We start from the raw sequence: 21,923 nt of genomic DNA on the forward strand, positions 1-21,923 counted from the left end.
TTTCAGAGCTCCAACAGTTCCCACATGAGAGAGAAGAACATTCAGGTTTTTACAAAACGTTCTTCTTTATTGGTTTGGAATTGGTTGACCTGAACAACCAGGGAAAAAAATCTAACCTAAGTCTTTACAGATGAATCATATAAAGAACAACAAATAGAATTGCTTCTGTTAATGAAAATAACCAGTCCTGTTTGTTGTTAGAATGTTGACATTGATTGACTCCATGGAAGTTAGTTGACAGTGGCATATAAATATTGATTTGTGTAACTGATCTGTTTGGAAAAGCAGTCATTTGAACATTGAAACTTTATTGCTGATTAGATTCATTAACACAGGGGTTGTTTTGGTCGGTTCATATTCTAACCCATCCTCTTTTTTTTCTCTACATAAAATCAACACACATTTACAAAGATTTACAGCACTGTATTATGGGAGATAGATGGGAGTGCCCATCAGGATATGCCGTTGCCAGGTAACTACAGAAAAAGATCAAATCTAAAGAAATAATTTGTTTCTAAATGAGGCGAAAGTGGACGGGGGTGGCACTGTACATGTGAACAAAAAGGGGTTTGACTATTTCCCTCAAGCATACAGGTGACAGGTTTAGCAATACATCTTCCAAAGGTACAGTATGGAGTGTAGATTTTGATTTTAATATTTTATTGGTACCTTTGTGTACACTTGTACGGCACTTGTTGTTTGGTGGGGAGAGGAGGCGGGCATATGTTTGCATTATTTCCCTCAAAACATATATTTAAATATGAATATTTCAGATATAAATCAATCCAATTTAAAGTGACCACGGTACAAAACAAAAACACCAATCATTGGACTCAAAGTATATCTCTGCTCCTCCCAGTCCAGGGGCTACGGCTGATGATGAAGTCATCAATGATGTCCCTGGACATGATGTTCAGATGTCACTACGTCTCTCTCTCTCATTCTCTCTCCCTCTGTGGTGGGGGTGGGGCAGTTGGACGTGACTGATATTTACATCCGCCAATCCCTGACCAGAGATTATAAATTCAGAGGGGTGTTATTGGCTGTGAGTGGCTGTCATCATGGTGATTTAAAGTGGGTGGATGTGGTATGTGTTGCAAACAGAGTCTCTAAACAGTAGAACTGAAGGTCATCAGTTTAAGGGTCAGGGAACAACATCATTCACGATCGTATTGCCCCCACTTCTCGCTCTCAATGATATCCAATGAAGGAGAGTGGTCTCTCTCTTTCTCTCTCCTCTATCCCTCCTCTCTCTCTTCTGTCTGTCTCTCTCTCTCTCTCTCTCTCTCTCTCTCTCTCTCTCTCTCCCTCCTGGTGTTGTGGGGCTCTTGATGGAGAGGTCTCAGGTTAGACTCCGGGGCCCTTGACCCTGGTGGAGTCCTGTAGTCTGGGGGAGGTGTAGGCCGAGGCAGCTAGGCAGGCTGCAGCCTCACAGAACCCTGGAAGACCAGTGGGGCCCGCCTTACCGGGACGACCAGCCTCTCCTGCCGAGCCCTGGGGGCCTCGCTCGCCAGGCTTACCGTTTCGAGCCACGCCGTCAATACCAGGAGGACCTGAGGAGGTAGAGGAGGAGAGAGAAAAATAGATAATTAATTTACTACATTCCTTTGAAGAGAGTTTCAGTTTTACACTGTAACTTCCTCAGGTAAGTTGGTACAGCTTCTTAATAACTGGATAGATGTGTAGAGGAAGGTCACGTCTAAGTGTGTGTGTGTGTGTGTGTGTGTGTGTGTGTGTGTGTGTGTGTGTGTGTGTGTGTGTGTGTGTGTGTGTGTGTGTGTGTGTGTGTGTGTGTGTGTGTGTGTGTGTGTGTGTGCGTGCGTGCGTGTGTGCATGTGGTGCCTCACCTGGTATTCCAGGGGGTCCTGGCTGACCAGGATGTGGTTTGCCAGAATTTCCTCTGTCTCCCTTTGCTCCTCTCTTTCCTGAGAGAAATATGGAGGGGTGGAGAGGGGTCAGTGAACTTTTCTAATTTATATTACTTTATGAGTGATCAGTGTCTCATTTTTATCTGGAACGTCACCCATTTCAGTTTCTACCTTTCAGTCCGGTGTTGCCAATCTGGCCGGAGGCTCCAAACATGCCAGGGATGCCGCGGGCGCCGGTGAGGCCGTGTGGGCCCTGACCACCTGGAGCTCCTGGGGGTCCAGGAGGACCAGGGGGACCCATGACACCGGCTCCACCCAGTACGGCACGCTTAGCGCTCACCGCTACAGCCGCCAGACGCTCTGGATGAGGAAAATAGAGGATGTATATTAGCTATAGTACGTATAGTCCATGTTTTACCCAGATACGGTGAGACTCAGTAGACTCAGCAGATTTATAATGTTGTGATCTCCTACCTTGCAGCATCTTCAGAACCACCTCAATGATGTGCTGGTCAGATGCATCCCGTCCCTGTAGAGGAGCAAGGAGAGGGAGAGAGAGAGGGAAAGATGGATAACAGGATGGTAAATGATGGATAGAGGAAAGGAAGGTAGAGGAGAGGAAAGAAAACATACAAACCAATCATCAATCAATAAGTCAGTCACTAGCATTCTCTAGTCAGTATAATCACACCACAATCTCACTAATCCCTGCTTTTCCCCCCGCTCGTTAGGACTCACAGCTGCCCCCACGATTCCTGGCATGCCTGGCAGTCCTCTCTCTCCGTTGAGGCCACGAGGCCCGGGCAGTCCTCCTGGTCCCTGGTCTCCTGGTTTACCTGAGTCTCCTGTGGGGCCGTTGAACCCTAGCTCTCCCCTCACTCCTTGCTGTGGAGGAAAGGGGAACAAATTAGATCCAAAATGACAGCACTGTTTGATGCTAAGATAGCATTTGATTAGCATTGACTAGCTTCAACTAGTTTCAACTAACTTCGACTTACCTTTGACTAGCTTCAACTAGCTTCAAATGTCCTGGACTAGCTTCAACTAGCTTCAACTAGTTCCAATTATCTTTAACTGGCATTGACTAGATTTGACAAGTTTTAAATAGCTTTGATTTGCTTCAACTAGTATTGAATAGTTTTGAATAGCTTCCACTAGCTTTGATTAGTTTCTACTAGTATTAAATAGCTTCCACTAGCTTCAACTAGCTTTGATTAGTTTTGACTATCTTTGACTGGCTTCCATCTGCTATCAATGAGGTGTGATTGGATGGGACCCCAGTGATGTTCTTACCTGTCCTTTGGGTCCAGGCTCCCCACCCAAACCCTGTCAGAGGACGAGAAAGAGAGAGACAGACATACAGACAGGTCAGTCCACTCCAGTCTGAAATACTAACTGTGGCTCTACAGTTAGGAAGTTTGAATTTTCCCCTTAGATTCAATCATTCCTCTTCACGAATTTGAAGATATGATGCATTTTCTCCCCCATCTCATCCTGATAAAGCCACTCACCGTCTCTCCTTTCTCCCCAGCCAAGCCTTCTACACCAGGATCCCCCTGAAAGATGAGAGAACGAGAAAGAACCAGTTAAATCAATTGACCATTGGCCAATGCCTATTGCTGTAGCAGTCATTGTGGATACTTCAGCATGCGGCCACGCCATTGGTTAAAGTAACAGGCTTACTGCTACTCACAAAGTCACCCTTCGCCCCAACTTTTCCTTGGAATCCCTGTGAAGACAGACAAGTCCCACAGTAAATACTTAATACATTATAGTAAAGAGCAAAGACAATATATTGATCTGGCCAAGGACTGCAGGAGACACAGCGCACAGTAAGAAAGATGTAGTTTTATCTAAAGACATGGGAGATGATGACTCTAGTACTATCATTTATATTGCTTAGGCTCTGTGCGAGAGAACGGCTGCAGGATTCGTGGTTCAACATTGCCACCACTGGGCCGTTTGGGTAACTGCATGATCACGTGTATGGTTAGACTCAAATGAATCCCTATTGTGACTTCAATGTTCAACACAAACGAGCACACGAATGCACTCGCACGGACACATACAAACAATGTCTCGATACATACACCTCCGTAAACTTACAGATGCAAGAGCACACAAAAGCATACATGTATTTTACGCAGGTACACACAAACACAAAACACACACCTTATCTCCCTTAGTTCCTGAGATGCCTTGAGCCCCTGGAACACCCATGGGTCCTCTCATACCCTTGTTGCCCTGCAGAGACACAACAACACTTAGATTATATTCCTGCCTAGATGTGTGTCGACTTGTTGGTCAAGTGAAGACAACCACTGATTTAGACAAAACTGTATGTTTGTGCTGAGCTGTACAGAAGTGACTTACTGCCTTGCCGAGAACACCCTGTGGCCCTACAGCTCCCCTCTGGCCTCTGTCACCCTGAGGGAGAGAAGGAGAGAGGAGGAGAAAGAGAGGGATCAGAGAAAGACAGAGCGAGAGAGAGAGTTATCGTGATGGTGACTTGTTGTAGTGATGGTGATTTGTTATGATGACGGATTGTTGGAGAAGATACCTTAGGACCAGGAACACCCTCCATACCAGCTTCACCGGGAAGACCAGGCTCACCCTGAGAGATAGAGAGAGAGAGAGAGAGAGAGAGAGAGATAGAGAGAGAGAGAGAGAGAGAGAGAGAGAGAGAGAGAGAGTTAAGATCCTCATATCAGCAACAGCCACAATAAAAATCTGCATTCTGGTGTGTAAAAAACAAACAAACACATGAGCAAGTGAGGTGACCTACCTGAGGTCCTGGGGCACCAGACATTCCAACATGGCCTCTGGGACCAGGCTCTCCCTGAAGGGAAACAGAACAGGAAGTGGTTATCAGTTGAGGGAGTCTAAGCACGTTAAATGACCTTCCTCTTTTCTTTATTGTGGTGATGCAGAAGGACAATAAAAGGTGATGGTTGGTCATAGCCTTACCTTGCCTCCAGGTCCACCCTTGGTTCCGGGGCTGCCAGGCAAACCCTATCAGAGAGACAAGGTCAAAGAGAAGGTCAAAGGTCAAATAAAGGACTTCTAAGTGACCCCTAATTCTATGTTTCTACTTTACAACTGTCTTCAAGCTTTTCCGTGGTGTTGGTGTCACAGCAGTGGCCAGACATATTGTGTGTGTGTGTGTGTGTGTGTGTGTGTGTGTGTGTGTGTGTGTGTGTGTGTGTGTGTGTGTGTGTGTGTGTGTGTGTGTGTGTGTGTGTGTGTGTGTGTGGCTACTGCCATGGCTGAGTAGATGATAATCTATGTGCCAGTGTTAAAAGTTTGCGACTGTGTTAAACATTGATGGTGTGTATCATAGAACTCCCAAGCTCCATTACCCTCTCTCTCTCTCTCACACACACACACACACACACACACACACACACACACACACACACACACACACAAACATTTGATTATGATGAATCACTCGCCGGTGGAGAGATGCAGCAATTTCAAGGTGGTTTAAATTCCAAAAAGGCTTGAGTCTAAGGGTCAAGCTGGATGCTTGCCCAGAAAATACAGATAATTCCCAGCTCGTTTTTTGTCTGTCTGTTTTTTTGTTCTGTGCATGTGGGGGGGGGGGGGGGGTGACTTATGGAGGTGAGGAGACTCACCCTTTACCTGTTCTGGGTGACAATGAGGGGTTAGAGCTGGGTTTGTTTACATGGAGTAACTGAGGTCAATCACTCTCTCTCTTTCCTTCTCACAATCATAACGATGGGCACACGAACACACACACACAGATGTTGGATACCAAACTTGCTACTCACTGCTGTTCCCTGGTGACCGGGACCACCAGGCCTCCCAGCCTGCCCTGGGGCACCCTACAGAGAGAGGAAGAAGAGACTCATCATCATCAACATCATTATTATCATTATCATCATCACCATTATCAACATCATCATTATTAACATCACCTTTATCATTGCCATTATCAACATTACCATCACCGTCTTCATCATCACTATTATCATTGTCGACATTATCATTATCCCCACCATTATCACCACCACCATTATCATAACCACCACCACTACCATTATCACCACCATTACATCACCATTATCATCATCATTATTATTATGTCAGCATTATCATCATCACCATATTGGTCATCGTCACATGACCATTAATCCAAGTAAGATCCAGGGACAGCTACAACTACAGCTACAGGTGCATAGATTACATCTACGCCAGGCCTTACCTTGATTCCAGGGATGCCAGGAGTGCCGTCCTTTCCATCAATACCAGGCAGACCCTGAAACACCAGACAGAAGTTACCATAATACTGTATGGCTAACCATATCTCCAACACAGTTAATAGGTACGACACAGTAGACTAGAATATGAACAGTAGACTGTGTTACATTGTAGTAATAGTAGATACCAGACTAGAATATGAACAGTAGACTGTATTACATTGTAGTAATAGTAGATACCAGACTAGAATATGAACAGTAGACTGTGTTACATTGTAGTAATAGTAGATACCAGACTAGAATATGAACAGTAGACTGTGTTACATTGTAGTAATAGTAGATACCAGACTAGAATATGAACAGTAGACTGTATTACATTGTAGTAATAGTAGATACCAGACTAGAATATGAACAGTAGACTGTGTTTCATTGTAGTAATAGTAGATACCAGACTAGAATATGAACAGTAGACTGTGTTACATTGTAGTAATAGTAGATACCAGACTAGAATATGAACAGTAGACTGTGTTACATTGTAGTAATAGTAGATACCAGACTAGAATATGAACAGTAGACTGTGTTACATTGTAGTAATAGTAGATACCAGACTAGAATATGAACAGTAGACTGTGCTACATTGTAGTAATAGTAGATACCAGACTAGAATATGAACAGTAGACTGTATTACATTGTAGTAATAGTAGATACCAGACTAGAATATGAACAGTAGACTGTGTTACATTGTAGTAATAGTAGATACCAGACTAGAATATGAACAGTAGACTGTGCTACATTGTAGTAATAGTAGATACCAGACTAGAATATGAACAGTAGACTGTATTACATTGTAGTAATAGTAGATACCAGACTAGAATATGAACAGTAGACTGTGTTACATTGTAGTAATAGTAGATACCAGACTAGAATATGAACAGTAGACTGTGTTACATTGTAGTAATAGTAGATACCAGACCACAATATGAACAGTAGACTGTGTTACATTGTAGTAATAGTAGATACCAAACTAGAATATGAACAGTAGACTGTGTTACATTGTAGTAATAGTAGATACCAGACTAGAATATGAACAGTGGACTGTGTTACATTGTAGTAATAGTAGATACCAGACTAGAATATGAACAGTAGACTGTGTTACATTGTAGTAATAGTAGATACCAGACTAGAATATGAACAGTGGACTGTGTTACATTGTAGTAATAGTAGATACCAGACTAGAATATGAACAGTAGACTGTGTTACATTGTAGTAATAGTAGATACCAGACTAGAATATGAACAGTAGACTGTGTTACATTGTAGCAATAGTAGATACCAGACTAGAATATGAACAGTAGACTGTGTTACATTGTAGTAATAGTAGATACCAGACTAGAATATGAACAGTAGACTGTATTACATTGTAGTAATAGTAGATACCAGACTAGAATATGAACAGTAGACTGTATTACATTGTAGTAATAGTAGATACCAGACTAGAATATGAACAGTAGACTGTGTTACATTGTAGTAATAGTAGATACCAGACTAGAATATGAACAATAGACTGTGTTACATTGTAGTAATAGTAGATACCAGACTAGAATATGAACAGTAGACTGTATTACATTGTAGTAATAGTAGATACCAGACTAGAATATGAACAGTAGACTGTGTTACATTGTAGTAATAGTAGATACCAGACTAGAATATGAACAGTAGACTGTGTTACATTGTAGTAATAGTAGATACCAGACTAGAATATGAACAGTAGACTGTGTTACATTGTAGTAATAGTAGATACCAGACTAGAATATTAAATAGACAAGTGAAGTCAGGGTGTTCACTCACGTTCTCTCCCTTCTTGCCAACGGCTCCATGTGGGCCCTTGATACCTCGGCCACCCTGTAGAAAAGATTATTATCATAATCTTCATCAACATCATGATTATTATCATCCTCCTCATCCGTGTGAGTAAGTTAGACACTGATGAAAAACTGGATAGCTGGCAGATAAAACACTCACCAAATCTCCTTTCTTCCCTGCCTCTCCAGGTGGTCCCTGGGGTCCCTCCTCACCCTACCGGGTAGAGACAAACACTTCTGATCAGATTGATCAATTAAACCCATCAACTCACAATTGGAAATACCAGTTTCCAAGACCTAGATACTTACTGGGGGTCCAGGTTGGCCAACTGGTCCGTTGATGCCCTTGTAACCACGAGGTCCCTGCGAGGTAGGAAATGATAATGAGTGCTCATTGGTATTTCAGGAAGTAGATTAATGGTCATGCATAGTAATAAATGGCTCGTATGTTTTCGACTCTTATTTATATTTATGTATCTCCTTCAGTATCTATGTACATGCTAATGAGCACTAACATGCTAACCACTGTGATAAAAGGATGATTATCAGGTAGCGATTAATACTTTTGACAAATATGAGATACACAAACAGCCAGCCATTCTGCTTGGCACCTAGCTGGGCCTGGGCGCTAACTTGGCTAACACAGCCAATGCTAAGATGGACGGCTCTCCTGGATCATTAACTATAGATGGAGGAACAGTGGCCCCAGACAACACCCAGAGAGAGAGAAAGAAGGGGGAGGGGAAAAGACAGGGAGAGAGAGAGAGAGTTTGGGATTCTCTCCATATGAGGTGGAGGATGGAGGGAGTGAGGTAGAGAGATGTGTTGTAACTTACCACCTCTCCCTTGGGGCCCATCATTCCAGGGTAACCCCTCAATCCCATAGGACCCTGACATGGAGAGAAAGAGAGTTGAAATAAAGGACAAAGTGGCATCATATCTGTATTTCATTCTCACAACGTCTGGGCTCTGACCATATTGCTGTACTATAATGTTTTCATAACATTGTGTATCTATCTATACATTGCAGTGCTAGCTGTGCCACTAGAGATTCTGGGTTCGAGTCCAGGCTTTGTCGCAGTCAGTCGCGACCGGGAGACCAATGGGGCGGCGCACAATTGGCCCAGCGTCGTCCGGGTTATGGGAGGGTTTGGCCGGCAGGGATGTCCTTGTCCCATCGTGCACTAGCGACTCCTGTGGCGGGCCGGGCACAGTGCATGCTGACATGGTCGCCAGGTTTACGATGTTTCCTCTGACACATTGGTGCAGCTGGCTTCCGGGTTAAGTGGGCATTGTGTCAAGAAGGAGTGCGGCTTGGTTGGGTTGTGTTTCGGAGGACACACGGCTCTCGACCTTCACCTCTCCTGAGTCCGTACGGGAGTTGCAGCGATGAGACAAGACTGTAACTACTAATTGGATACCACCGAATTGGGGAGAAAAAGGGGTAAAAATATATATATATATAAAACAAAAGAAACATTGTGTATCTAAGTTCAGTCATAGGTAGATGAAGGTCATTACCGGGGGTCCTGGGATTCCCTGTTCCCCAGAGACGCCGACCTCTCCCTTCGTACCCTGAGAGAGAGAGAGAGAGCAAGCGAGAGGGAGAAGGAGAGCGATAGAAATGAAAAGTGTGACAATAACATCTCAGAGTGTTTCATGTATGTAATGGTGCCAGCTGATTATCTCTACCACATAACTCCTTAGTAAATAGAAGCTAACTGAAACCGGCCAGCAGAATGAAGTGTTCTCTGTGTGTGTTCATGTTAGTGCCTCTGACTCAGTCACTGAGCAGTGATCAGCAGTGCAGTGCCAGACTGAGACAGGCAGAGTGCAGATCAGGTGCTAAACCTTCCTACTCTGGAGGAGTGTCTCAGGTCCCACTGGGGGCTCATTAGCTCTGCTTAAAGCACCAGGCTGAGTAGGCCGCTCTAACTCCTACTCTCTTATCCACTCCACATGTACCTGGCTCTCAACCATCCCTTTCATCTGAGCTCACTGCGTGCTGCCTGGCTGCCCGGGCCAGGCCTGACTAATCTCACCCAGATTAGTGCCAGTCATGTGCCTCAGGGGGCTTCATTAGCGCTAAACCTGCTTCTTCTACTGGTGTGTGTGTGTGTGTGTGTGTGTGTGTGTGTGTGTGTGTGTGTGTGTGTGTGTGTGTGTGTGTGTGTGTGTGTGTGTGTGTGTGTGTGTGTGTGTGTGTGTGTTTGTTACTGTGTTTCAGATAGATCCAAGACCATGCATCTGTAACCTATTAAACTTTGTTGTGGATGCGCTTGCAGGTGTCAGTGATTAGCCAGAGACCCACAAAACACAGAAACGCTGGGATGTCAATAAACAGATAGACAGACTCGATAAGACTCACCAGTTTCCCAATGCTACCAGGCTCTCCCAGCACACCAGCACGACCTTTGTGTCCCTAAAAGAGAATATTAAGTTAGTTTACTGTTATAACAGTAATAGATGTCCATGCATACTCCACAAGACATGCCAAATCCAGAACAGGCTATGGAAGGTGCACAGTACTACATAGAGCCATGACTACATGGAACTCTATTCCACATCACATAACTGATGCAAGCAGTAGCATCAGATTTAAAAACAGATAAAAATACACCTTATGGAACAGTTGGTACTGTGAAGACATACACACACACACACAAAGGTACAGACACACACAAAAGCTAACACACGCACTCTACACACACATACCTTGTAATATTTTTGTATGGTGATATTACATTTTGTATTGTAGATATGTAGTGGTGTAATAATGTTACATTATGGACTGTTTTATCTTTTGTTTTATATGTAATTTTTGGACCCCAGGAAGAGTAGCTGCTGCCTTGGCAACAGCTAATGGGGATCCCTAATAGATACAAATATATGTTTAAATCAATGAACTAATTATTCAGCCAATACATGACAGCAGCACTGACAGGAATACTGTAAACAGAAAACAGAATATCCTTATTTTGATTTTTGAATATCCTTATTTTGATTTTTTCCCCCCGATGATGACTCACTTACCTTGACCCCCTGCAGTCCCTGGGGACCCTTAGGCCCTGCTGGGCAGTTGATTGGACACTGTAGAGAGAAATAGCGAGAGCGAGAGCGAGAGAGAGAGAGAGAGAGAGAGAGAGAAATAGGTGGTTGAGAGAGAAAGAGAGGACGGAAGGTACCCCAAAAGGGTTCTACTTGGAACCCAAAATGTTTTTTTCTAAGAGTCTATGGGGGGGAGGAAGAGTGAGGAGAACACCAAAGTCACAAGTCTAAGTATAATTGAATCTCCTCGGCCAAAAGTGAACAAAGCAACACTACAGTATGAGGGACATGGATGAAGAGAGGAGGTGGGAGGGTGCGGGCGGTGCATGGATGAAGAGAGTGAGAGGGGCTTGAGGGAGGCTGTGAATCCTCTTTCGGTGTCAGATGAAAGGAGAGAGAGGGAGAGAAAGAGAGATAGACGGTTGGAGAGAAAGATAGTTTATGAGAGAAAGAGTGTGAATCTTCTGTGACAGGACCCTTCTCTAATGAGAGCGAGGGAGGAGGAGAAAAAAGGAGAGAGGAATTGATGAGGACTCTAGAGGACTCTAGTTCCTCCTCTCTAGAGCTGACACTGCCACACAATTCCCTCCCCTATAACCAGCTCCCTTATAACCAGCTCCCCTATGTTGGGCACTCAGTATAGGACTTGGCTTAGGACTTGTACTTTTTATGTAGGGTTTAGTGCCACCAAACAAGAAAGCTCTCTGTCTATAAACTGTATCAGAGGCAACACCATGACTAGATTGCCAGGAACTTGCCAGTTTAGTAGAACAGGTACAGTGGAGTGGAACAGGTACAGTGGGGTAGAACAGGTACAGTGGAGTAGAACAGGTACAGTGGGGTAGAACAGGTACAGTGGGGTAGAACAGGTACAGTGGAGTAGAACAGGTACAGTGGGGTAGAACAGGGACAGTGGGGTAGAACAGGTACATTGGGGTAGAACAGATACAGTGGGGTAGACCAGGTACAGTGGGGTAGAACAGGTACAGTGGGGTAGAACAGATACAGTGAGGTAGAACAGATACAGTGGGGTAGAACAGATACAGTGGGGTAGAACAGATACAGTGGGGTAGAACAGGTACAGTGAGGTAGAACAGGTACAGTGGGGCAGAACAGATACAGTGGGGCAGAACAGATACAGTGGGGTAGAACAGGTACAGTAGGTTAGAACAGGTACAGTGGGGTAGAACAGGTACAGTGGGGTAGAACAGATACAGTGGGGTAGAACAGATACAGTGGAATAGAACAGATACAGTGGGGTAGAACAGATACAGTGGGGTAGAACAGATACAGTGAGGTAGAACAGATACAGTGGGGTAGAACAGATACAGTGGGGTAGAACATATACAGTGAGGTAGAACAGGTACAGTGAGGTAGAACAGGTACAGTGGGGCAGAACAGATACAGTGGGGCAGAACAGATACAGTGGGGTAGAACAGATACAGTGGGTTAGAACAGGTACAGTGGGGTAGAACAGGTACAGTGGGGTAGAACAGATACAGTGGGGTAGAACAGATACAGTGGAATAGAACAGATACAGTGGGGTAGAACAGATACAGTGGGGTAGAACAGATACAGTGAGGTAGAACAGATACAGTGGGGTAGAACAGATACAGTGGAATAGAACATATACAGTGGGGTAGAACAGATACAGTGGGGTAGAACAGATACAGTGGAATAGAACAGATACAGTGGAATAGAACAGATACAGAGGGATCTTACCTGGAAGTCTGCGCTGCCCTCCTCTCCTCCCAAGAACTTCCCCGGAGGTCCCTAGAGAAAGAGAGAGTGACAACAATATATGTTTGAATAGAGAAATATGCAAAGAAGACAGAAGACATATGAAGTGAGAGAGAGAGAGAGAGAGAGAGAGAGAGAGAGAGCGAGAAAGAGGAAGACTAAGGTGATCATTGTTTAGGACAGTGCTGAGGCAGCTGTTCTGACTGCGTGTGTCCTGAGTTTCAGTACAACATGGCCCCCCTCAGCTGAGGTATGCAGGAAGCAGTGAGATGAGACAGGGGAGCCAGATCTAATGGGACTTTATTTACTCTGCAACACCGGTAAACCAAGACAAATAGACTCCCCATGGCTGGGAGCATCACTCTCTGTGAGGCTGCTCCACACCTGAAATCACTCCCTGTGTACATTGTAGAAGAACTGGGGAGCTAAGAGACACACACAGCTCTGTGTACAATTATGCTTCATTGAGCTGCTCTGGGGAGCGTACTGGTACACTTACTGGTGAGAATGTACTGGTCATCTGGACTGGGATTACGGGGTTATCTCTGGAACAATGGTTTCTTGCTTGTAACGAAACGTTTTTCTTTTGCGTTAAGTTATTGGTTTCTTACAAGTTGTATTTATGACTTATTACAGCCCACAACATCTTACTGGTTTCCTACAGGTTTTATTTATGACTTATTACAGCCCACAACATCTTACTGGTTTCCTACAGGTTTTATTTATGACTTATTACAGCCCACAACATCTTACTGGTTTCCTACAGGTTTTATTTATGACTTATTACAGCCCACAACATCTTACTGGTTTCCTACAGGTTTTATTTATGACTTATTACAGCCCACAACATCTTACTGGTTTCCTACAGGTTTTATTTATGACTTATTACAGCCCACAACATCTTACTGGTTTCCTACAGGTTTTATTTATGACTTATTACAGCCCACAACATCTTACTGGTTTCCTACAGGTTTTATTTATGACTTATTACAGCCCACAACATCTTACTGGTTTCCTACAGGTTTTATTTATGACTTATTACAGCCCACAACATCTTACTGGTTTCCTACAGGTTTTATTTATGACTTATTACAGCCCACAACATCTTACTGGTTTCCTACAGGTTTTATTTATGACTTATTACAGCCCACAACATCTTACTGGTTTCCTACAGGTTTTATTTATGACTTATTACAGCCCACAACATCTTACTGGTTTCCTACAGGTTTTATTTATGACTTATTACAGCCCACAACATCTTACTGGTTTCCTACAGGTTTTATTTATGACTTATTACAGCCCACAACATCTTACTGGTTTCCTACAGGTTTTATTTATGACTTATTACAACCCACAACATCTTACTAGTTTCCTACAGGTTTTATTTATGACTTATTACAGCCCACAACATCTTACTGGTTTCCTACAGGTTTTATTTATGACTTATTACAGCCCACAACATCTTACTGGTTTCCTACAGGTTTTATTTATGACTTATTACAGCCCACAACATCTTACTGGTTTCCTACAGGTTTTATTTATGACTTATTACAACCCACAACATCTTACTGGTTTCCTACAGGTTTTATTTATGACTTATTACAGCCCACAACATCTTACTGGTTTCCTACAGGTTTTATTTATGACTTATTACAGCCCACAACATCTTACTGGTTTCCTACAGGTTTTATTTATGACTTATTACAGCCCACAACATCTTACTGGTTTCCTACAGGTTTTATTTATGACTTATTACAGCCCACAACATCTTACTGGTTTCCTACAGGTTTTATTTATGACTTATTACAGCCCACAACATCTTACTGGTTTCCTACAGGTTTTAAGTTACTGGTTATTATTACTAGGTTGGTACTTGCTGGTTTTTACTTGTACTACATGTTTATTTACTGGAAACTTGCTGGTTCTAGGTGTAAACTTACTGGTTTTCCTGGGGGTCCTGGAATTCCTGGAGGTCCAGGTGCTCCCAATATGCCCTGAGAGAAGAGGGAGCAAGAGGATGGTGGGAATGAAATGATGAAGATGAAGAGTAGCTAACAGATTCTGTAACGTATGCTATCTGACAGAAGACAACAATGGTAAGGGTCTTACCTGAGATCCAGTCTGTCCAATTTTACCGGGGAGGCCAATTGGGCCCGGGGCTCCCTAAAGACAAAGAGGAAGAGAAAGACGGGGATCTTCATCCATCTGGCAGAAGAGGATACACTGCCAATGTAATTCCGTTCAGAATGTAATATGTAGTGTCTGACTAGTTCCAGAAGAGGATACACTGCCAATGTAATTCAGTTCAGAATGTAATATGTAGTGTCTGACTAGTTATTTTTTTGGGAGGAAGTCTTTAATTATAGGGATATAATTAACAAATAGCTACTTACAGCGAGCCCAGGCAGTCCGGGTCCCTACAGAGAGAGAGAGAGAGGGAATGGGAAAGGGGAATGAGAGATTAGTTAAGTCTGTGATTAGATTAGTTAAGTCTTTGTAATCATATAATCACAAACAAATGTGCATAATAACTAATGTATGATTTGTTTCAACAATTATCTTATTTGAATTGAATTAAGAGCAGATGTGTCTACAGAGACAGAACACTAGACAGACAGTGTTCATCAATCTAACTCAAACGTAGAGAAAGCAATCAATGTGTGTTCAATGTTTAATGTGTCAAAATAAGTAATGGAATTCATTGAATTCAATGCTTCATCCGAGCATATCACTAACTCCACTCTGTCAATACAGTACAGTCTAGTCGTCTGTCAAATATAGCTACACAGCACCATCTAGTGTGCTTTACTGTAACTACATGTAGTCTTACTCAACCTGCCTTAACCACAGATCTAGGATCAGATTACCTTGACTCCAAGTGTTATGTAACCCCTATGACTAGGGTCTCCCCCATACCTCTGTAATCCTAGTTAGGTCATGTGTGGGTAAAACTCTGGGCCCTACTGATGACGGAGGGTTAGTTCCAGTGGATTTGTAGTGTTCAGGCTACATGTAGTCTGTACTGAACAGTGTTCAGGTTCTGTTGAGTCCGTTAGTACTTACAGTGGGTCCAGGTTCACCACCAGGTCCAGGCTGGCCCTGTAGAAAACAACAATAAACAACAACAACAACAACATGAGGGTTTATTCTCTCATAGTTTGCATCCAATGTAGACTCCCACCATGGTCCTTACCTTAGGTCCAGGGTTCCCGACAGGACCCCGATCTCCCTTTGCTCCAATCAAACCCTGGAGACGTAGAGAGATAGAGCGATGTGTTCAGTCAGTAAGATCGGTTTGGATCACCAATAGAGTGTTACTTTAGTTCTGGACTTCAATAATGAGGTTGGTTTGGTCTAATAACACAGTACTGTAAGGTGACTTCTGTCTCTTCTAATGCTAAACTTTTATTGAAGAGCCTGCTACTTTTTTCAGGACTCACCCCACAGTTTACAAACAAGTGCAGGGGCAGCACTTTCAAATGAAGGTGACAGATTGCACCTTTAGTGCCTGCCAGAGCCTGGGGATTGTGACATCTACTATACATGTGACCTGAATTCCCATTACAGCACTGAGACTTTCAGTAGTCTGATTGGATTTGACACTTCCAGGTAATCGGCAGGAAAACTAGGATTGAGATTCCGGGCCGGATTACAGGGTAAATCCCTGTGGAATGTTTCTCAGCATGTGACTGTGAGACCAGCAGAGTGTGTTTCCGTTACCTTATTTAGAGAGAAGCAATTTCCTGAAAACAGCCACCTTCATAACAACATGATACTCAGTCTATCTAGCTAGGTTACAGTACATCAATGCATCAGGATTTACATCAATGTTTTTCACTCCTACATGTTTACACAAACACACAAACATTGTCTCTATTTTCTCTTTCTCACTCTCTTTCTCTCTCTCTCTTTCTCCCCCACAAATTCATCCATTTATCTCTCTCTTTCTCTCTCTCTCTCTCTTTTCCCTCACAAATTCATCCATTTCTCTCTCTATCTCTCTCTCTCTCTCTCTCTCTCTCTCTCTCTCTCTCGCTCTCTCTCCTTCACATTTTCTTTGTCTTGCTGTCAGTCTCTTACAGACACACTTAGCAGCTGATTGACAGGAGACTTACGTCAATGCCATTCTCTCCTGGAGCTCCACCTGGACCAGGTTCACCTGGCTCCCCCTTCAAGCCCTGAGAACAGAGACACAGCCATAGTCAGGTATACAAACACACACATCAGAGATATTGTCAGTGTAAAGTGCACACACTCACACAAACACTATTGAACATGCACACAAACGCACACACACACAAAGAAACACCCTTGAATATGCATGCATGCACACACACACACACAGACACACACACACACACATATATGCATACACAGTAACTTACTGTTGGGCCAGGAGGACCAGGAGGTCCTTTCTCCCCCTGTGAAGAGAGAGAGGAACAAGAAAGAAAGACATGATATTAACAATTGGTATTGTATGTTCACTACTTTCTGAGATTGATGACATGGAAGTCAGTTTATGTAGATTACGAAGTCCTTGACATAGAATTCCTTGATGACAGCCCCTTGTTGATCTGGAAGGATTGGTGGACCCTCCCCTGACCCAAACAGAAGACTATGGCTATATCTCAATACCGAACAGTGACTTCCTTACCTTATCTCCTTTCCTCAATCTGAACAGACTTTTCCTGTAAGATCTGGACAAGTGAAAGTTCCTTCCTGGTAGGCTCCCTAGTAACACTTTTTTATTACTTATTTCTCCCACATTTATCAACTATTTACTAATCATAAGTAAAAGTATTTTTGCAGTCCCTAATCTAAAGTGTTATTTAACCCTAACCCTAACCCTAACATTTACATAACCCTAACTTAACTCTAAATGGTGTGCAATTGTTTTGTAAATGCCTTATAAATGTTTTATAATGGACCGTTAAAATAAAGTGTAACCCGCCCTCAATATTGCTTTCATTTAGCCAGTGTTTCAGATCAGGAATAAGAAAGATCAGATAAGGAGAGGAAGCCACTTTAGACCACTGAGATGCATAGTATCTAGTAGTGACATCAACCTATTGCGTATACACCTATCCAGTTCCATACAGATCTGCAAGGGTCATTTTGTCACAGGTGGAGATGAGGGGGAAAATGTTCTTTTTTAAAGATCCAGCCATGATTGACAGCTCATGTTTGCTCCGCCCTCAATGTGGAGTGAGGGAACTTTCCAATCATGATAGGACTGGATAGGTATATATGGCAGAAACTAGTTGGAGCTATTGCTGACACCTACCCGAGTCCACTCAGGTCTGCAAAGGAGAGTGAACAAGGGCAGATGGGATGGAACAACCTTTTTGGAATGAAATGCAGCCGGCATCTACAGTTGGCCAGAATTGTGTTTCACAGCACTCTTATTACAGCCCACCCGTTGGTGACATCACATACCATAGCAGATAAATATCTGACCCTGGAGCTCTCAAAAGCTATTCCAAGTTCCAGCCCACAAGAGAGGATCCATGTTCACATCAAACATCAACCTGCCAGTCCATAGCCTTCCATTAGTTAGATAGGGAATGTCCAACTGACTGGGGGAATTGACATAATCCTAAACCATTATCTTTAACAGTAGATCTACCTGGCTTTGGGGATGAAACAGCTCTTCAACTAATTGCATTGGATTAAAGCGTGCCTAACTTGTAACATCACAATCGTTTTGGATCATACAGGCCTCACCATTAGTTTCTTCCTTTGTCCACTCATGGTGTAATTCTGTATTCTCAACATGTTTTCAGAACATGGTTTTGTTTAGACTGAGAATACCTCAAAGGTATCACATCACTGCGATATGATCCCGAACCTTTCCCTCGGGAAGGAGATAAAGCCCCCAACTCAAAGACCTCTCGCTGTGGGAAACAGAGCTCTTTTGTGCCTCTGTGTTTTCATTCCGTCCGCCCTCTGGTGGTGTAACCGCTGTACTACCTCAGAGCGCTCTATTGGGTACAATGCCCGTCTTTGTGACAACCTGTTGACTCAGGGCGAAGCGGAGGTAATACTCACATCAATGCCGTCGGACCCGGGGGTGCCAGAGGGCCCAGGCAGGCCGGGATTGCCCTGAGGTCCTGGAGGACCGCTCTGGAAAAAATGAAAACAAAATGGAGCGTTTAGAAGTGTGCAGAGGTTTTGTAGATAATTACCTGGCCTTAGAATGTATCACTTTTTGGTATTCATCCAATTGGATACATATTATTTTCATACTATAAAGAACATGTGAGATAACTGTAATGCAGTAAAACATTTCACATGTTTTGGGATTCTGTGTGTCATTTCATTGTAGACCTTTTGATAATGGAGACATGACTAGTTTTGATAATGGAGACATGACTAGTTTTGATAATGGAGACATGACTAGTTTTGATAATGGAGATATGACTAGTTTTGATAATGGAGATATGACTAGTTTTGATAATGGAGATATGACTAGTTTTGATAATGGAGACATGACTAGTTTTGATAATGGAGATATGACTAGTTTTGATAATGGAGACATGACTAGTTTTGATAATGGAGACATGACTAGTTTTGATAATGGAGACATGACTAGTTTTGATAATGGAGACATGACTAGTTTTGATAATGGAGACATGACTAGTTTTGATAATGGAGACATGACTAGTTTTGATAATGGAGACATGACTAGTTTTGATAATGGAGATATGACTAGTTTTGAACCAGGTGCTTTTTTGAACCAATGTTTGCATAGTCCTAATTGATAAATGAGGCACAGCAACGTCACATGAGACAATCACACATGATCAAGTGGGAATTAATAGCTACAATTAAATGTTATATTTCATGTGAATACAATCCTAGAAACAAGACAAATGCATCATAAACTTGAAGTGAATGAATCACCTAGAAACATCACCCATACCCATCACATTTTGGTAAAGCATGTAAGGCCAATACAAATCCAATACCACTGGTAGCCTACACTCTTCCAACCTAAAAGGGTTGTTCGGCTGTCCTCATAGGAGAACCCTTTGTGAACCCTATTTGGTTCCAGGAAGAACACCTTTTCGTTTCGATGTAGAACCCTTTCCACAGAGGTTCTACAAGGAACCCAAAAGCGTTCTACTTGGAACTTAAAAGGGTTCTAGCTGGAGCCAAAAATGGTTTTCCCATGGGGACAGCCGAAGAACCCTTTTGGAACCCTTTTTTCTAAGACTGTATTTGGAACAATGTAAGAAATGTAATAAAATTATCCAGAGCTCATGAAAAGAAATATGACTGATGAATGAGTTTTTTTTTTCATATAGACATTTTTAAAATCTCACATCCTGTAAGAAGTATATTGCTTCCAAAATGGGTGTAAAACAAAAATATTTGTCACCAAGTAATCTAAGGTAGTAGGTAGGGGGAGGAAAGATGTTTACCAAAGCACTCCCCCCATCCCATCCCCTTCCTTTGGAAATGCAGTTCCTTGAATCGAGTTCAATCAGTCTTATCCAATCACAACACAGAATCCTCATACTGTGTGGAGATGTATTCCAGAATTCTGCCAATCATTTAGAAATAAGGTTGGGAATTCAATACAATGGTCCTGTTTTTTCAGACAGATCCACTGGTAACTTTCTGTTGGATAGCACGTAGGTGTGATTTGGTGGAGGGCTTCTTCATGTCGGTCATTCTCTGTGTGTCTGTGTTTCTGTGTGCGCATGTGTGTGTGTGTGTGTGTGTGTGTGTGTGTGTGTGTGTGTGTGTGTGTGTGTGTGTGTGTGTGTGTGTTTGAATAGGGGGCTTCGCAGTAAAGGCACATGGGTGTCTTGAATACACGGCCTGTGTGTGTGTGTGTGTGTGTGTGTCCAGCCGAATTCCAGTGTAAGTGCCGCTCTCCCTTGATGACTCTGTCCTGAATCTCCTTTTTGACACCATTTGAAATGGTTTTGTCTCCCCTCCAACTGCTCTTCAAGAATAAAGGAGACATTCCAATTCTTCCTCTGTATTCAGGTAGAAACGTCATCCACAGAATCAAGGCACATAGTCCATGGCAGGAAGATACACTATATATGTATGTACAATGCCACATCACACAACACACACAAATACACACACTACACAACTGATCTTCATGCAGCTCTAGACTCATCATTACAACAATGTTATGACTATGATGATACACTCAAGCCCTGAAACCAGATTGAGGTCATTCACTTTTCTGAAACAACCCAATTCCAAAATGTATTTTTCCAACCACAACTAGCCAGTGTGACAACAAAACCATATCAAGAATAGTAGTCCCCATCCACTAATCCCTCTCTCCAAGGTGACTTCTATCCCACCATACCCCAGCCAGAAGCAACCCAGCCTGGGTACACCCCTAAACTCCCCTGTCCACTCCACTCACCACTTGGGCCAGAGCCAGGCACAGAGTCTGCAGGGCGACCCAGCTCTTCAACACAGCCGAGAGTCCAGTCATGATCCCTCTCTCCTCTCCCTCTCTCTCTCCTCAGCACTAAATCCTCTCTTCTCTTGCTTTCTCCCGCTCTCCCCTGTCTTCTCCTTCAAGCCGGGACAGAAACGTTAGGGAATCCAAAGGGGGATGGGGGCTATGTGCACAGCCCCGAAGATTCCACCCAGTAAAAGTGGTGTAGAGGAATGGTTGGATGGAGGGAGAGATGGAATGAGAGAGAGTTGTAACGCAGCCCTACAGCCTGCCCCAGTGAACACAGGAGCTCCTGAAAGCCCCTCACACACACACACACATACATGGAGACACAAACACACACACACCAAGACACACACACACACACTGAGAAACACTTGTACACACCGCTGCCTCATGAAAAATGTCTCCCCATAGACAGGTTCCCACAATCTCATTGGACAAACAATGCTACTGCTCATGAATATGCACACACACAGCCAGATTCCCACATCCTGATTGGACACAAATGCAATCTAGCTCCGCCCTGAGGAAGGGGAGTTCATAAGTGATTGAAACTTGAGTGGCATGCCCCAATACTACATTCAGTCGCCCCCTATCCCCTAGTTAGTTGTGTGGGTCTGACAAGATTGGATAGGTGTAAAGGCGTCTGCATGCATCCCATCCAAAACAGTTCGGAACAGTTGCTGAATATATTACGATGACATTTTGTGATGTTTTTGCTGGTTTTGGTGTTCGTCAAGGGTTTT

At 43.2% G+C, this 21,923-nt stretch overlaps 1 protein-coding gene across 1 annotated transcript; it reads right to left on the bottom strand.

The window, feature by feature from the left end:
• Positions 1–40: 40 nt before the first annotated feature.
• LOC110496559 (collagen alpha-2(IX) chain) lies at positions 41–21,497 on the bottom strand. The gene is made up of 32 exons (XM_036953314.1): positions 21,136–21,497; positions 18,789–18,863; positions 17,126–17,161; positions 16,856–16,918; positions 15,934–15,987; positions 15,804–15,839; positions 15,134–15,157; positions 14,850–14,903; positions 14,681–14,734; positions 12,723–12,773; positions 10,986–11,042; positions 10,321–10,374; positions 9,474–9,527; positions 8,789–8,842; positions 8,262–8,315; positions 8,113–8,166; positions 7,939–7,992; positions 6,097–6,150; positions 5,663–5,716; positions 4,836–4,880; positions 4,654–4,707; positions 4,429–4,482; positions 4,242–4,295; positions 4,041–4,112; positions 3,562–3,597; positions 3,380–3,424; positions 3,162–3,194; positions 2,607–2,753; positions 2,343–2,397; positions 2,040–2,228; positions 1,848–1,925; positions 41–1,553 (listed from the first exon to the last, which is right to left on the bottom strand). Exons 1-32 carry the CDS (start codon positions 21,205–21,207, stop codon positions 1,348–1,350), a joined length of 2,076 nt encoding a protein of 691 aa, XP_036809209.1. The 5' UTR covers positions 21,208–21,497; the 3' UTR covers positions 41–1,347.
• Positions 21,498–21,923: the final 426 nt, after the last annotated feature.

Source organism: Oncorhynchus mykiss, chromosome 18 (assembly GCF_013265735.2).
Source record: "Oncorhynchus mykiss isolate Arlee chromosome 18, USDA_OmykA_1.1, whole genome shotgun sequence".
Lineage (NCBI taxonomy): Eukaryota > Metazoa > Chordata > Actinopteri > Salmoniformes > Salmonidae > Oncorhynchus > Oncorhynchus mykiss.